General features: G+C 44.5%; 1 protein-coding gene across 5 annotated transcripts in view; it reads right to left on the bottom strand.

Moving 5' to 3' along the window:
• Positions 1 to 2412: 2412 nt before the first annotated feature.
• The window catches only part of LOC135623342 (tetratricopeptide repeat protein SKI3-like), a 54636-nt gene continuing 38485 nt past the window's right edge, over positions 2413 to 18563 (bottom strand). For all 5 annotated transcript variants that reach the window (XM_065126197.1, XM_065126199.1, XM_065126196.1 and 2 more), the window contains 4 exons: positions 17450 to 17695; positions 16722 to 17359; positions 3018 to 3221; positions 2413 to 2938 (listed from right to left, as the gene is read on the bottom strand). In XM_065126197.1, the coding sequence (XP_064982269.1) occupies positions 2757 to 2938; positions 3018 to 3221; positions 16722 to 17359; positions 17450 to 17695 (1270 nt within the window). In that variant the 3' untranslated portion in view covers positions 2413 to 2756. The remainder of the gene's footprint in view (positions 2939 to 3017; positions 3222 to 16721; positions 17360 to 17449; positions 17696 to 18563) is intronic.

Below are 18563 nucleotides of genomic sequence, written 5' to 3' on the forward strand. Positions count from 1 at the left end.
AGAAACTTGGCTACTATTCTAAATAATTTTGGTATAGTTTCTGGCCTTCAATTAAATCATGCGAAAAGTAAAGCCTACATGAGCCCTTGCATTGAGGACAAAAATGTTATTGCATATACCCTAGGGGTTAGTGAGGGAAATCTGTCAGTTACATATCTTGGTCTCCCACTCATATCCACTGGCATTCACAAAACCCACTGTCAGCCTAACCTGCAAAAAATAAAGAATAGAATTTCCTCCTAGAAAAATAGGCTTCTTTCAAAAGCAGGACGACTTGAACTCATCCGTTCGGTGTTGTACTCTTACTCTATATATTGGTCTAATGCATTTCTTTTGCCTATTGGACTTCTCCAAGATATTGAACAGTTATTAATAAACTTCTTCTGGAATGGCACAAATGATAAGACAATGCATATGATAAATTGGGACAGCATCTGCAAACCGAAAGATGAAGGGGGGCTGAACCTGAGAAATACTAGAGATTGGAATAAAGCATGTTTGGTAAAGCAATTGTGGGACCTTTTGCAAAACAAATGTTCCTTATGGTCACAATGGGTTTCTGCTAGGTATCTTTCAAAGGAATCGATTTGGGAAATTTCAACAAGAACATACCACTCTGCAGTTTGGAAAGGAATTTTAAAGGCAAGAAATTGGCTAATCAAACACATTTCTTATGCAATCTCTACTGGAACTAATACTAATAAGTGGTACGATCCTTGGGTGAATGCGAAAAGTATATTTCAATTATATGGTGACAGAATACGAAAAGACCTTGGGGCTCCTAAAGATTGGAAGGTTTCCGAGTTCATTGCTAATGGTACCTGGTGTCTCCCTACTCCTATTTCTCCTGAAATGTTATCACTTTGGCCTACTATCACAGCTATTCCAATCAGGAACAACCCTTCAGATGTACTTATTTGGCTTCATGACAATGGTAAATTTAGTGTCACATCTGCATGAAATCAAATTAGGCAAAGAAATAACAAGTGGCTCCCAAGCAGTTGGACATGGGATCGACCGGGATCACAAAGACATTCCTTATGTACATGGCAAGCCCTTCTGAATAAACTACCTACAATAGACAATATGAAAAGAAGAGGTATCCATCATGTTAACCGATGCTCCCTTTGCATGCAACAAGAAGAAACTGTTGACCATCTCTATTTTGCTTGTGACTATACTAAATGAATATGGAAAGAGATTCTCCAGCAATTCGAACTCAATAGAATGCCGCAACCAAACTTGCATCAAGAATTAGGTGACCTCATGCAATGTTTTTCAAGAAAAAGGCCTCTTACACAATTGACAAAGGTTATATTCAGATGCGCTATTTGGTGGATGTGGAAGGAAAGATGTAGCAGAATTTTTGAGTGTCAACATACAAACAATGCTCAGCTCTTGACAAAGATTATTAAAGACTCAAGATCATGTATGGAGAACGATCTCAAAACGGAGCACCTTACACAGAGAGAAAAATATATTTTTATCAAATTCAATTTTACTATTAGCTAAAGATCTTAGGCATGATGTCAAAAACTATACCCATAAGAAATCTTGGCATATCTGGACTTTAAATTTTATTTGTTGGCCACAGTTAAGAGTTATAGTCTACAGCATGTGTAGTCATAACTATCGCATGAGTACTCTACGAGTTACCTAACTTCGTCTATAACTTGTATAGACAAAGCTATTTGTAGAAACTTTACATAAAATTAATTTACTTTTACTTATCAAAAACATATATATATATATATATACTAGCCGTTCTTAGCTGCATGAGTGAACATATCTGTCCGCCTGCAAGCTATCCTTTTAGATCAAAATAAGAAATTGAATACTAATATTTATGTGTTTTCTAACTCAGAATAATTATGTGTTCACCTTAAATTGATCAAACTTAAAAATTATAAATTTAACGATTTAAAATTCGAAATTTTAAAATACTTATTTTAATAACTTAAAAATAGAAAAATAAGTATTTAGACATTTCTAAGTCATTTTTATAGTCTAGTTATTATGCTATTATTGAATTTGACTCAGGTCTCGAATAGTAGCTTAGTTAAACCATAGGTATTTGAGATCCTAGGATTTCTTAGAAATTCCTCGTGGACATCCAGGTTCCAACAAAACACTTTAAGAAAGCTATGAAGGAGATGGATCAAATAGTATAAAACTTCAAAAATATTATGGCCTTTCGTAACGATGTGACTCAGGATGAAACCCTTTAGGATGTTTGGCTTAAACGGATGGATTTGGCAGGATTTGACCTTACATCCTGCAATTCTGAGATAGGTTTTTAGGAGTAGAAATTTCTTGGTGGTTCAAAAACCAAGATTTCACAGGAAAGCCCTTGCAAGTTCTCTACCATACGAGGTTTAAAGGCTGCAACACAACAAATAGGAAAGAGCAGCCTAAAAATAATAAACAATTCCAATATAAATAATGATGGCATATTTGTTGAGAAAAATTAAAAATAGGGTAAACCAATTCTCAACATAAGCTCCAACATGAGACAATAAACTAAAACATGCAAGAGATTTGGTCCGGTACGCCTTGGCAGGCTGCCCACGGAGCAGGAGATCAAGAACAAGTGCTTGCCACTTTGCAATACACATTCTCATCGGATTACACATAAAAGTACACGAATTTTGTTGGACAGTGATCATCAGATTCGAAATATTAACCACTAAAATGAACGAGGCTAAAGCCAGCTGATACAACCACGAAGCACATGTCTGGATAAGCAAGTCAATTACCTAGCTGTAACACTTGTGAAGTATTCTCCAGTATCTCAAACATGAGGGGTTCAAATGTATGGCTCGTAGTATCCACCTCTCTGGGCTTTGAGTCGACCCTACGCCAGAATCTTGGTTGGAGACTGTACTGGATTGCCTTGCAAGCAAGTGCATTTGGAAATACAACTCAGCTGGCCTCCTTTCTGTGACAACAAAAATGAAGTCAACAAAAGACAAGCAAACGACTGGAACAATTTCTGCATCTAGAGTTTTGTTCAGAACCTGCTGGCCAGGCAAACCATTCAAGGCTAAGGTTCTTCTCCCACTTGGCTTTTGCTCCAAGGCTTGCTTCTGCTTGAGCCAACAACAGTGAAACAATGGGCAAGAACATAGGCGAACACTTCTGAGCTTTTGTCAGGCTGCTAATTGCACGAGACAGAAACTGAAGACCTGCCTGCTGCCTAACAAGTTCCATACAGATGGCACCTGTCACATCATATAGTTCAACCAAGATATGAACCAAATGTTTTCTAACAAAAAACAAAATGGTGTGTATCAATCGGAAACTACATGGTTACACTATATTTTATGGTATCATATATCAAAATTGCCCAGCTCCACTAGGACAACTAGAACAAGTAATGATTGAGGATAAAAGTAACATTTCAAAGCTTACACATGAACACCAACTCCTCAACAACTAGAAGTACCGCAGCAACAGGGTCTGCTACCTCAACAGCAGTCAGGCGTCTCCCAACCACTGAAGCTGCCACCTCAACAGACAGTTGCAACACCTAACTACCTAAATGGGCAGTTATGCCACCGCAGCAGACAAGAACACCACCTCGGCATGCAGATACACTATTTCAGCAAGCAGCTGTGCCACTTCATTGCCACCAAGGCAATAGTTAGGCCACCTCATCCACCTTCTCGAAAGGCGGTTATAACCCCTTGGCAACTGCCCTAACCACTGACAACTACAGACCCCTGGTATAAATAGCCCCTCATTCTGTTCTCTTTCTTCCGCATTCTACATTCTTCTACTCTAAATGGTTCTCTAACTTGAGTGTCAGAGGGATCAAGTTAGGCTTCCCCAACCCGATCTTCTTGCATGACATTCGGGAGTAACAGAAACCACATCAGCATTCAGATCGACATCCATATCCTTCTTGGTAGGTCCTCAGCTACAACCTCCTAACTTCCCGGGTTGATTGATCCACTCTCACCTTGGAACCGAACCTAGTTGCGTCGCTCCATCATCGCCACATGTCGAGTGATCAAACATTGAGGTGAACATTTTGGGTGCTAAAAGAGGGCCTGAGATATGATGCAGAGCTATAATCTTCCCAAGAAGGTTCAGGAGTGTCTTGGGGCCAACCACTTCCCCACCTTCACAAGTTTGAGATCAGCTCAACCTGCATTCTCTTTTGTTGCCGCTTCAAGACCTAACAAATGCCACTAAATATCATCGACTTTTTGGCTATTTAATTTTTTACTCACAATTGAGCGAGCCCCCACCTATGACAATGTCAACAGAAGCTTTCCTGAGGTCATTTTAGCAGATCCAAACCTTTTTGGAGATGATGCAGTCCATCATTCCCTTCATTCCACAACTGATGCAACTCACCTTCACCTAAAACCAGACCACTTTGCAACCTAACACGATTCTGAGTGCTCTGAAACCCCACAGCTCTAGGTGCCTTACAGCTAGCAAGTAAAGATGGGACACCGTAGCAGATCGATGCTGCAACTTGTTCATGTGGTCATATCGCCATCTCCTATGGGGGACGGCAAGGGATCGGGCAGACTCAAGTCCGAAGCTTCCATGTACGACACTAATGCCACTCTACATGCCTAACTGCAAGAGATGGATTGAGGCTAGAGAGCATGCGCCGAGAGTTTCAATTTGCCAAAGAGGGAGATAAGATGCAACCATACGGATGGTCTCCCTTCATCCTAAGAATTCAAGAGGAGCAAATCCCTCAAGGATTCAAATTACCCACCTTGGAGACATTTGATGGTAGTGTCAACCCCAAGGAGCACTTGGCATCATTTAGAGCACAAGTGACTCTATGCCACACTAGATGCCTTGATGTGTCGATTGTTCTCGACAATGCTTCGGGGAACCACTCAAGAATGGTTTTATCACCCTATCTCCTATTTCCCTATCCACATTCGACAGGCTTGTGAAGTAGTTCGGGGCGCACATTGCCAATGACTAATGATTGATGCGTACTGTGACATCGCTCCTGACAATCTAACAAGGAGAGTAGTTGGCCAATTACGTCTCTAGATATGAAACCGAGGCACATCAGGTGACCATGTGCACCCATTGATCGTTTAGAACTTCATGCAAGGTCTCAACCTTCTCAGTTTATATGGTCGAACATCAAGGTGAAAATCTCTTACAGCAAGCAAATCAACAAAAGTTTATGTGGTTCAACGAACCACCTTTATGTGGTGAAAATCTCAGTTTATGTGGTTCAACGAACCACCTTTCCCAATCTCTTACAGCAAGCAAATCAACACATAGCTATAGAGCTTCTTGCCTCAAGTAGTAAAAAGGACTTAAGGTGAAAACAAGTGAGGGATGAAGAACTATCACGACCTCAATAACCGCCAACCCGAAAGTCTGAGCCTGCTAGGGAAGGACCCTCTTAAGTGAGGCAGACTTCACTCCCTTAAACGCCTTGAAAACAAAAGTTTTCCTTAAAGAAAAGGGAGTGCTGAACGACCCTCGTCCAACATGATCATCCTAAGTAAGGTGAGGCAAAAGTAAGTAATGCAGATTTCACATAGACCATGGGCATGACATTGAGGACTAACATGACCTGAAGGAGCAGATCGAGGAATTCATAGGATGGGGGCACCTCGAGAAAAGCAACCTTATATTCACATATTACTTGTTACATGCCAAAGGGCTTATCACCTAAATTTTTTCTTTAGGACAATCCATTTTCATTCTAAGCGCAAACGTTACACCTTGTCAAGCCACTCGCAGCTTCATTCCCTACATCTCCAGTTTCCTTCTCCTAATGGGATGAAGCCTCGAGTGAAGCTTTAGGATTGTCATTGAAGTCTTTCATCTTGATCTTCACTTCTCTATCTTGACCAATGTGGAAGCAAAGAGAAGTTAGACTCAAGGGGGAGCAATTGGCAAGTGACTCGTGTCATATTCGTCATCATCCGATTGTCAAATTGCTTGAAAAGCATGAGGTTGGGTCTACCCTTCTCTCGGGCAAAATAATTTCAAGCGCCCGATGGACCCCTCGTGGCAAAAACATCCCAAGCATTCGATGTGCCCCTCGTGGACATAAGCGTCTCAAGTGCCCGATGCACCCTTCGTGGGCATAAGTATCACTAGCGCTAAATGCACCCTCATGGGCAAAAGCATCTCAAGCACCCAATGTACCCTTTATAGTTAAAAACATCCCAAGCGCTCGATGCGCCCCTCATGAGTAGAAGCATTTCAAGCACCTAATGCACCCCTCGTGGCTAGAAACATCCCAAACTATCACGAACGGTCGTCGCGCACTCGTAATAACTTCGTTCAATGAACCGTTCGTCGCTTTTGCATGCTTGAACAGAGACATGATAGCCTATTTTGCCTTGGTTTTATGTGTTTTTGCTTGTAAAAATACATGTTCGAACAGGTTGCAGCGCACAGTGCGACTGCTCACTGCGCTGGGCCAAAAAGCCCCAAAATGGATCCGTTTTTGCATGCCGCAGGCTGTTTTCTACAGTACGCTACAACGCGCGAAATGTCAACCATCTCAGCACCCTGGAACCCCCTGGGTGGCATAGGGCTGGATGGGGCTTCGGTATATAGTCGGGCGTTAAACAATCTTCACAAGTTTGCACGTTTTCTTGATGGGAACTTGCCTTCGCGCATAGCACGCGATGAGCAGTTGTTTGTGAACTTGCAACTGTTCGTTCTACCTTCTAAAGTCCTTGTTTTCCTCCTTGCCCTCTTTTCTCCTATGCAAACAAGATGCTTACTGAATTGCTTGTAAAGCTTCCCTCTTCACAAGACGCCAGGACTTGTCCGTCGCTCGTTTTCAATCTAATCAACTTTCTATTTTACAGGTCCTTCGGGACATGTACGAGGTTGCAACTAGGCTGAACCTTTGCGGACACATATGTCGCAAGGGCGCCTCAAGACTTAGGCAATCCCAACTAAATCCGAGAAGTTGGCGCAAGGGTGCATCGCGACTTAGGCAACTCAAACTAAGTTCGCGTCTTTGTCGCAAAGGTGCCTCACGTCTTAGGTAATTCTAGCTAAGGCCGTGACATTGTGGTATCAGAGCGGGCAAGCAATTCGAGCAAGCAGTGAAGGAACTTCGCAATTTCACTATGGCAAAGCATCGTGGCGAATCTAGCAAGGCGGGGCAAGTCGAACCTTTGCCCCAAGCAGTCGCAGGTGGGCTGCAAGTGCAAACTTGCTCTTATGTCGTTGGAAACGCTTTGGAGGATCGTAACAGCAAACATGATGAGCGAGAAATTGGCTACTCTTCACGAGCGGAGGCGCAATCTATTGCGTCAACCGGGTAGAAGAGCCATAAGGAGAGACTCAAGCTGCGGAAACCCACTTGGATGTTCTTGAAGCGAGCTTGGAGGAACTCTACCAAGGCCAGCGAAGGCTTCTTGGGGTAGAGAGCTCGCAAGAAGAAGTTGAATCCCAAATCGACAAGGTCGAGGCCCTAGTCGATCGACTGTCGGACGACACCAAAGACTCCGTGCAAGATCTGCAGGAAGTCGTAGCAGAACTCACTTCCAAGGTGACCATGCTCACCAGGGCATTGAATGCGGGAGGAAGCAACACCCGCGTTGCGCCACCACAAAACTTGAGGGCACCCGAGCTGCATTGTTATGGAGGTACCCGAGATGCTAAAGAGCTCGAGAATTTCCTATTCGACATGGAACAATATTTTCAAGCTACGAGGCCTGATTAAGAAACCAAAGTTTCGATAGCAACCATGTATTTGAATTGGGATGCAAAACTTTGGTGGCGAACCCGTCGGGAGGAAATCCAACAAGGTCGACGTCGGGTGGACACATGGGAGGACTTAAAGCGAGAGTTGAGAACTCAGTTTCTACCCGAGAACACAGAGTTCGTCGCAAGGAGGAAGTTGAGACAACTCCGCCAAAGTACTTCCATCCGAGACTACGTGAAGCAATTTTCTGCGCTAATGCTGGACATACAGGACATGTCCAAGAAGGATAAGTTATTCCGTTTCCTCGATGGTTTGAAGCCATGGGCTCAACAAAAACTGCATCGAAGGAATGTCACCGATGTGATCGGGGCAATTGGACAGCAGAAAGGCTCACCGACTTTGTTTCCTTTGAGGACCCGAGGAAAAGGAGACCATCTTTAGGAAATCGCCCTCCAAAATATTCTCGAGGGAAGGAGCCCAAAGGCGAACAAAGGAAGAAGAGTTCCCACAAAGGGCCAAGCTCAAAAGGCAAGGCCCCAAAAACTGGCGGGTGCTTCTTGTGCGGAGGGCCGCACATGGTGAGGGAGTGCCCACAGAAACAGGCACTCAATGCTTTAACAGCTTCCATCCATCCCCCCCAAATCAGACAAGGGCAAAGTCATCGCCCTTAGTTCAAGCAGTTCAAAATCTAGCAGCGACGATGAAGAGTCGCAGGGTCCCCGAGTGGGAGCAATGCGTTTGTTAAATGCATTGCAGGGTCAAATGGGGGAAAACATAAAGACAAAGCCATTGAAAGCAGGGAATAGCGAGCTCATGTACATGGACATTAAGCTCAATGGCCAAACAACCCGTGCAATGGTGGACACGGGAGCTACCCACAACTTTATTGTTGATCGAGAAGCAGAGCGACTTGGGCTGATCTTGGATAAGAACCCAAGTCGAATGAAGGCGATGAACTCGGAGGCCAAGCGAATCTCTAGGTTGGCAAAGGGAGTTCCCATCAAGATCGGAACATGGAGTGGGAGCACAAACATGATGGCGGTGCCACTGGACGACTTCCAAGTGATTCTTGGAATGGAGTTTATGTACGCAGCCAAGTTGGTGCCAATGTCATTCCTAAACTCCCTATGTATGATGGGAGGTGACGACCCCTGTATGGTTCCCGTCTCTCGGAGAGGAACAAAGGACCCCCAATAGATATCAGCATTACAACTGAAGAAAGGGGTACGAAAAGGTGAATTAACATTCGTGGCTACTATGAAGCTAGAGCTACTCGACGAGAAGGTCATTCATGAAACTACTGTGGTGGCAAACATTCTGAAGGAGTTCACAGACGTTATGCCACCCGAGTTGCCAAAGACTGCCACCACACAGAGGCGTGGATCATCATATCGAACTGGAGCCAGGAGTGAAGCCTCTAGCGAGACCACCCTACCGTATGCCCCCTCCAAAGTTAGTAGAGCTCAAAAAGCAGCTAGGTGAACTACTAAGCGGTGGTCTCATCCGCAGTTCTAAAGCACCATTCGGAGCTCCAATTCTCTTCCAAAAGAAACAAGATGGGAGCCTCCGACTATGCATTGATTATCGAGCCCTCAACAAAGAGATGGTGAAGAACAAGTATCCCATCCCGCTCATCGCGGACTTGTTCGACCAATTGGGCAAAGCCAAGTATTTCTCCAAACTTGACCTCCGGTCTGGGTACTAGCAGGTGCACATTGCTGAAGGCGACGAAGCGAAGACTACCTGCGTGACCAGGTATGGAGCGTTTGAGTTCTTGGTGATGCCTTTCGGTTTAACCAACGCTCCGACCACGTTTTGCACTCTTATGAACCAACTATTCAAGGAATATTTGGATAAGTTTGTGGTCGTCTAATTAGATGATATCGTCGTCTATAGCCAAACGCTCGAGGAGCATGTCGAGCACCTTCGGACAATTTTCAAGGTTCTCATAGAGAACACTTTGTCCGTGAAAAGAGAGAAGTTCTACTTTGCTCAGACGAAGATCTTATTCTTAGGGCATCGAATCGGTGATGGCTCCATTCAGATGGATAAATCAAAGGTGCAAGCTATTGCGGAATGGCGAACTCCAAAGAAGGTGCTAGAGCTGAGATCCTTCCTTGGTTTCGTCAACTACTATCGACGCTTCATATTAGGATATTCGAAGCGTGCAACTCCACTGACAGAGTTGCTGAAGGAGCAGCCTTGGAGGTGGTCTAATAAATGTGAAGCTGCATTGCAAGATCTGAAGGCTGTTGTGTTGGAAGAACCAGTGCTCAAATTGCCGAACTATGGGGAGCCCTTCGAAGTCCATACAGATGCTTCAGACTTCGCTATTGGGGGAGTATTCATACAGGAGGGTCATCCGATGGCCTACGAGAGTTGTAAGCTCAATGAAACCGAGCGACGATATCCGGTGAACGAGAAGGAGATGACAACGGTGGTCCACTGTCTACGAGTTTAGCGACACTACCTTCTTGGATCGTGATTTGTGCTGAGGACAGACAATATTGCTTTGTGCTATTTCCAAACTAAAAAGAAACTCTCCCCAAAGCAAGCACGATGGCCGGACTTCCTGGCTAAGTTTGATATGGCAATAGAGTACACGCCCGAAAAGGCAAATGTCGTGGCCGATACATTGAGTCGGAAAGTGGAGCGTGTGAATGCTGTACAATTTGAGGGCAGAGGCCAAGCAAATCAGTTGCACTCCAACTTCCTTTCCAGGATCAGGGATGGATTGTACAGTGATCCCCAAGCAGTAACCCTGATGCAGCTCATCAAAAAAGGCAAGGCACGACGATTTTGGGTCTAGGAGGGACTCCTTTACACAAAAGGGAATAGGGTTTATGTCCCTCGAGTAAACAATTTGAGGCATGAGCTCTTAAGAGAGTGTCACGATTCCCTTTGGGCTAGACATCTGAGCATTCACAGAACCTTGGCTCTCGTGGAGAGGGCCTTCTACTGGCCGAAGATGGGTACTGATATGGAGGAATATGTTCGAATGTGCCTCACTTGCCAACAAGATAAAGTGGAGCAACGGAAGCCGGTGGGACTTTTGGAGTTGTTGCCCATACAAGAAAGGTCGTGGGAGAGCATTTCCTTGGATTTCATATTAAGCTTGCCGACAGTAGGGGGACTCAGATCGATACTCGTGGTGGTCGATCGATTTTCAAAGTATGCAACTTTCATTGCTACACCCCTACACTATTCAACTGAAGAGGCGGCCAAACTGATGATGAAGAATGTGGTGAAGTATTGGGGAGTCCCGCACAATATCATCAGTGATCGAGACGCTTGGTTCCTAGGACGATTCTGGATAGAGCTATTCAAATTGTTGGGGTCTAAGTTATACTTCTCCACAAGCCTCCACCCCTAGATGGATGGCCAAACCGAAATGATAAACTCACTCCTGGAGCAATATCTTCGACACTACGTGGGTGCCAACCAACGAGATTAGGTGAAGATGTTGGACATAGCCCAATTCTCCTACAACTTGCAACAGAGCTCTGCGTCCAACAAGAGCCCCTTCGAGATCATTACAGGACAACAATCGTTGACTCCTCACACCTTGGCTATCGGATACACTAGGAGTAGTCCATCAGCATATCACTTTACAAAAGAATGGCACCGAAATGCAGATATTGCGCGGGCTTACTTGGAGAAGGCGGCAAAAAGATGAAGAAGTGGGCCGACTTGGGAAGGCGATCGCAAGAGTTTAAAGTCGACGATTTGGTATTGGTGAAGCTCCAACCAACATCACTCCAATTCTTTAGGAACAAAGTACACAAAGGATTGGTGCGCAAGTATGAAGGGCCCTTTCCAATTATTAGTAAGGTGGGCAACGTCTCCTACAGGTTGCAGCTACCGGCGTAGCTTAAAATTCACAACGATTTTCACACCAGCAACTTGAAAGCCTACCACTCAGATCCGCAAGATGCTTCCCGAAGTGTTCCAACTCAACTACCCCCTACCTGAGCCTCCTACGAGAAACGAGTTGAAACCATTCTAGCGGATCGCAAGATAAAGCTATCCAATGGAGCTGAGTAGACCGAGCACTTGGTGAAGTGGCGAAAGCTTCCCCGAACTGAAGCCAGTTGGGAGCTCGAAGACGCCCTACGACATGAAGAAGTAATCATCAACAACTATCAACAAGCATCGACGAGGGCGTCGACAGTTTAAGTGGGGGAGAATGTCACGAATGATCGTCACGCACTCACAATAACTTCGTTCAACAAACCGTTCGTTGGTTTTGCATGCTTGAACAGAGACATGGCAGTTTGTTTTGCCTTAGTTGTGTGTTTTTACTTGTAAAAATACATGTTCGAACAGGTTGCAGCGCACAGTGCGATTGCTCACTGCGCCAGGCCAAAAGCCCCAAAATGGCTCCATTTTCACGTGCCACAGGCTGTTTTTTGCAGCCCGCTGCAACGCGCGAAATGTCAACCATCCCAGCACCTTGGAACCCCCCGGGTGGTGCAGGGCTGGATGGGGCTTCGATATATAGTTGGGCGTTGAACAATCTTCACAAGTTCGCACGTTTTCTTGACGGGAACTTGTCTTCGCGCCCGCCACCTGGTCAGCAATTGTTTGTGAACTTGCAACTGTTCGTTCTACCTTCTAAAGTCCTTGTTTTCCTCCTCTTTTCTCCTGTGCACACAAGGTGCTTGCTGAATTGCTTGTAAAGCTTCCCTCTTCACGAGACGTCGGGACTTGTCCGTCGCTCGTTTTCAATCTAATCAACTTTCTGTTTTACAAGTCCTTCGGGACCTGTACGAGGTTGCAACTAGGCTGAACCTTTGCGGACGCATATGTTGTAAGGGCGCCTCAAGACTTAGGCAATCCCAGCTAAGTCCGAGAAGTTGGCGCAAGGGTGCGTCACAACTTAGGCAACTTAAGCTAAGTTCACGTCTTTGTCGCAAGGGTGCCTCATGCCTTAGGCAATTCTAGCTAAGGTCGTGACAAAACGCCCGATGGACCCTCATGAGCAGAAGCATCTCAAACACCAGATTCGCCCCTTAAGGCTAAAGCATCCCAAGTGTCTAATATGTCCTTCATGAGCAAAAGCGTCCCAAGCGACCGATGGATCCAATGCACCCTCATCGACAGAAGCATCCCAAACATCTGATGCACCCCTCATGGACAGAAGTATCTCAAGCGCCCCATGCACCCCTTGTGGACAGAAGCATTTCAAGCACCCGATGTGCCCCTCGTGGCCAGAAGCATACCAAATGCTCGACGTACAATCGTGAGAAGAAGCATCTCAAGCACCCGATGCACCCCTCGTGGGTAGAAATATCCTAAGCATATTTACACTCTTTGTGAGCAAAATCATCTCAACCTCTTGATACACACCCTTCATGAGCAGAAGCATCCCAAGCGCCCGATATGCTAGCATAGGCAAAAGCATTCGAAACACCCGATGTGCCCTCGTAGACAGAAGCATCACAAGCACTCGATGCACCCTCACTAGCAGAAGCATCTCAAGTGTTATATGTGCCCCTTGTGGGTAGAAATATCTCAAGCACCTGATGTGCCCTTATGGGCAGAAACATCTCAAACACTCGATGTGTCCCTCATGAGTAGAAGCATCTCAAGCACTCAATAAACCCCTTTTGGACAAAAGCATCTCAAGCGCCCAATGTGTCGTTCACGAGCAAAAGTTTACCAAGCTCCTGATGCACCCTTCACGGACATAAGCATCACCAATGCACGTGTCTTTCGCAAACATAAGCATCTACAACATCTAATGTGTCCTTCGCGAACATAAGCATCACCAATGCATAATGTGCCCATCACGAGCATGAGCATCTTAAACATCTAATGCATCATCGAGCTACTGAAGACCCCCCAAAACCCGATGTGGGTAGGTCGACCAAACTAAAGACTTCTTTACATAATGTCTTTCACTGACATAAGCATCTAAAGCATCTAATGTGTCTTTCATAGGCAAAAGCATCCCAAGCGCCCGATGCACCCTCATCGACAGAAGCATCTCAAGCGCCTCATGCACCACTCATAGACAAAAGCATTTCAAGCACTCAACGCACCCCTCATAGCCAGAAGCATCTCAAACGCTCGATGTGCCCTCATGAGAAGAAGCATCTCAAGCATCCGATGTATCCCTCATGGGCAAAAGCATCCCAAGCATCTTATACACTCTTTGTGAGCAAAATCATCCAAACCTCCTGATGCACCCTTCATGGGCAAAAGTATCCCAAGCGCCCGATATGCCCTCGTAGGTAAAAGCATCCCAAGCACCGAATGTGCCCTCATGGATAGAAGCATCCCAAGCACTCAATGCACCTTCATGAGCAGAAGCATCCTAAGCATTATATGTGCACCTGTGGGCAGAAGCATCTTAAGCGCCCAATGCATCCCTCGTAGGCAGAAGTATCTCAAGCACCCGATGTATCCCTCGTGAACAGAAGCATGCCAAACATCTGATACACCTACGTGGGTAGAAGCATCTCAAGCACTCAATGCACCTCTTTGGGGCAAAAGAATCTCAAGCGCCCAATGTGTCGTTCACAAGCAGAAGCTTACCAATTTCCTAATGCACCCTTCACGAGCTTATCACCAGTGCATAATGTATCTTCCATAGACATAAGCATCTACAACATCTAATGTGTTCTTCGCGGACAAAAGCATCACCAATGCACGATGTGCCCATCACGAACATGTGCATCTTAAACATTTGATGCATCATCAAGCTATGAAGACTACCCCAAAACCTGATGTGGGTAAGTCAACGAAACTGAAGAATTCCTTGCACAATACGCCTTTTGCAAACATACGCATGAGCATCCTAAGCATCTAATGCATCATTAGGCTATGAAGACTCCCCTATATACCCCCCCACCCATCCCCCCAAAAGAAAAAAGGAAACAAAAACCTGATGTGGGTAGGTTGACCAAATCGAAGACTTCCTTGCGTGACATGAGCATGTGAGCAAGAAGGGAAGCTCCATTACCTAATGTGGGTAGGTCAACCAAGCACAAAAACTCTCCTACCCGATATAGATACGTCGACTGCAATCAAAGCTCTAGAGACCCCCACTACTAGATGTGGGTAGGTCAACTGTCTCTAGAGACTTCCCTACCTATTGTGGGTAGGCCAACCATCTTTAGAGTCCCTACCCAATGTGGGTAGGTCTGCAACTTCGTAGGAGCCCTACCCAATGTATGTAGGTCTACAGCTTAGGAGGAACCCTATCTAATGTGGATACGTCAACAACTTTAGAGGACCTCTACCCAACGTGGGTAGGTCAAGTGCTTCAAAGGACACCTACCCCGTGTGGGTAGGTCAATCAAGAGGGAGGAATCCCCACTCTCTGGGGGTATGTCAACCATGCTTAAGGTTCCCTCAGCCCAATGCATGTAGGTCAAACTATCTTGAAGATACTCGATGTGGGTAGGTCGGCCACCTTGGAAGCCTTCCCTACCCGATGTGGGTAGGTCGGGCAACTCTAAAGACCCACCTACCTGAAGTGGGTAAGTCGGTTGGGCTCAGAAGCTCCACTACCTGATGTACGCAGATTAGTAGCTTCCACAAATCCTCTTGCCCGATGTGGGCAGATCGGAGTTCCAAGAGTCCTCTTGCCCAATATGGGTAGATCGACACAACACAGAAGTCATCTCGCCTGATGTGGGCAAGTCGGCCAGCTCAACGAGATTTCTTTCTCAACATGGGCAAGTCAGCAAGCCTGGGAAGCCACCTTGTCCGATGTGGATAGGTCAACATTCAGAAGACCCTTTCTCTAATGCGATCAGGATTAGAGGGATTCACTACCTGATGTGGGTAGTTTTGCTAGGGATTCCCCACCAAATGTGGGTAAGTCAGTCAGGGCAACAAGACTCACAGCAAACAAGGACAAGTCTGGACTGTGAAAGAATCAACTCCAGCAAAGATGACAACACGGGGACCATGACCATCTTGCTCTCCCAAAGGTGTTTGGTGTCCAAAAGCAAACATCATGCTCCATTGTGAAAATTTTCTTTGCTGAAGCACAATAGGAAACAAATGATAGAGGATAAAGTGTCCTTTCAAAGCCACCTTAGTGGACAGTTGCACCATCTAACTACCCAAAGAGGCAATTACACCATCTCAGCAGATGAGAACACCACCAAGGCAGGTAGTTACACAATTACCTTGGCAAATAGTTAGGCAATTTCAGTAGGCAGCCATGCCACTTCACTGCCATTTGCCACCTCATCCACCATCTCCGTGCCCCCTTAGCAATTGCCCTATCCACCTTAACCACTGATAGCTACAGACCCTCAGGTTTAAATAGCCACTCTCATTCTCTCCTCTCTTCCACATCCCACATTCTTCCACACTTTGGAGAATGCTTACTTGAATGTTGGAGGGACTGTGTCGAGCTTCCCCGACACCGATCTTCTTGTAGGATCCCAGATGGTGTTCGGGAGCAACAAATACAACATCAGCATTCGAATCCTTCTCAATAGAGTTCTCACCGACAACCTCAAAACTTCCCGAGTCAATTGACCCACTCCAACCTCGGGCTCGAACCTGGTCATGTTGCTCCATCGTCACTAGTAAGTTATAACATGATAGAACATTTTTAATCCTACCAGTAAATAGTACTTTAATCCTACCAGTAATTAATACTATTGCAAGACATTGTTCTTCCATAACCCTTAGTTTTTTAGGTGAAAGAGTTCTACATTTGAAAGTATTTTTGTCACAAAAGATTAAACCACATTGAAGCAAGATAAATGATTGAGATGGCACAATAAACTAATCAGTATCAGCAGGTCATCACAAATATGCAACAAATCAATTACAATCATTCATTCCTTTTGTTTTTATGAAAAAACAAAGATCACCAAGCACAAAATATTTTCTGATGTGACAAATGCTTGATATTTATCAGAAAATCCCAACAGACTAGTACCTCCGTGATGTAATAGGACATAGATGCGAGTACAAAATGCTGACATCACATTACCAAAACAGCATGAACAAATATGGGGAAAGCATATCATGTTGATAAAAAATTAATTGAAATTCTTGACATGCAGTGTAGAATTAATACCATGACAAAGTAGAAGGCAGCTGTCCATATTTGCTACACAAGCACGTGCCAAGGTTTGCTCTGCGTGGAAGTAGTCCTGATCCCACAAATAACATTGAGCACAAACTAATTCAAAGTTAGCAGACCAATTGTTGGAGGAACTTCCTTTCCTGGCTGCACATGCCTGAAAGTTGGTATGTATTATGTCCAAATTATTCTGCAAACTGTATCTAGATTCAAAATATTTTAGTAATATCCAACAAATCGGATGAATGGTCTTCATCTGCAAGCACTTGGTGTACTCATTCCTAAGGTTTGAATAGTCCTCCTGCACTGCATATCCACGGCATAATTGCAAGTGTGCAAAAAACATATCACTATTGGTAGGAAGAAGACCTAATGCATTAGATGCATGATGTATGCATCCAACAGAGTCACCACTCTGCAAACTTATTTCTGATGCACAGAGGAGTAGGAGACTCCGAGACTGAGATAGCTTATTGTCCCCCAGAAACTCTTCTGTAGAGAGAGCATCTAAAACCAACCGTTTTGAAATAATGCAAAGTTGTTGGGGGAAGTTCTCTTCATGAGCTTTCTGGAAAACATTAAGAGCAAGTAAGTAACGAGCATTTTGGTTCCATGGTTCTTGATGCAACCATCTGAAAAAGACAACACAGAATGTACAACCCTGTCATATCTTGCCAGCCCAGAGTAGTTTTGAAAATTACCAAGAAAATATAAAATAATACCTTTGAAGCAAGTGCAAGTGTCTAGCTCCATGCATAAGCCCATCATTGCAGGTAGGGAAAGAAGACTTCGGGTTGGTGGAACAGATGGAACCGCAAGCAACTGCCATAGCACCATGAATTTCATATGGTAGTCTAAATCCTTTCTTGACAGGGTGCTGGTGACCAGTTGGAATGACAGCACACCTGGCTGCTTTCTGAAGAGCCATCCAATCTCCACTAGACAGTAGAAGCAAACCAAGATGGCTTCTGTGACATGCAAAACAAGTACAACGATCACCTTTTAATAGCAAAATGTGCAAACGCATGAAACATAAAAATTTGAACAGCTGATGTTGTTTGTCTAGTTCATAGTGGATGCTTCCTTTACAAAAGATCAGTGATTTAAAAAGCGCTAGGCGCCAAAAGACGCCAAGGTCCAAAAACGCTCGAGACGCTAGGCGCTCGCCCAAGCGCTCGCCCGAACGAAGCGAGGCACTAAAACATAAAAATATATAATATAATTAATAAATATAATTATTTAAAATTTTAAATTAAAATATGTTATTAAATTAAGAAAATCTAAGACACCAAATCACAATGTCACATTAACAAAAGGTTTCAAGATTCAAAACAATAAAATTTTATATCAAAGTCATTCATCATAATCAATATTATCGTTATTTTCACATAAATCATCTTCATTGAATCTTTTTTTTATGTCATTGGAGACTCTATTGAGTTGCTCTGTCCACTTGTCATTTATCTTGAAATCTAGCAATAATTTCAAATAAATAAAAGTTAACAGTATTAAAATCAAAATAATATATTATTAATCTATTAACAATATTAAAAATTAATAATTTCAAATAAACCTAATAATATTAACAGTATACAGTATACTGTTAACAGAAGGAGAAGAAGGAAGTGTAAGGGGGTGCTGAGCCTACTGACTAAGAAAAGAGGAAGCAGCAGCGGTAGCGGAGTGTAAGGAGGCAGTGGCAACGACAGCGGCAGCGGCGAACGGTGACAACGATAGCGATAGCGGGAGCAGGAGCGGCGAGCAGCGGGAGGCACGAGCGGCGACAACGATAGCGTTTGCGAGAAGCGATAGCGGCAGCGGGAGCGGGAGCGGGAG

The sequence above is a fragment of the Musa acuminata genome, chromosome BXJ2-9 (genome assembly GCF_036884655.1).
Source record: "Musa acuminata AAA Group cultivar baxijiao chromosome BXJ2-9, Cavendish_Baxijiao_AAA, whole genome shotgun sequence".
NCBI classification, from domain to species: domain Eukaryota; kingdom Viridiplantae; phylum Streptophyta; class Magnoliopsida; order Zingiberales; family Musaceae; genus Musa; species Musa acuminata.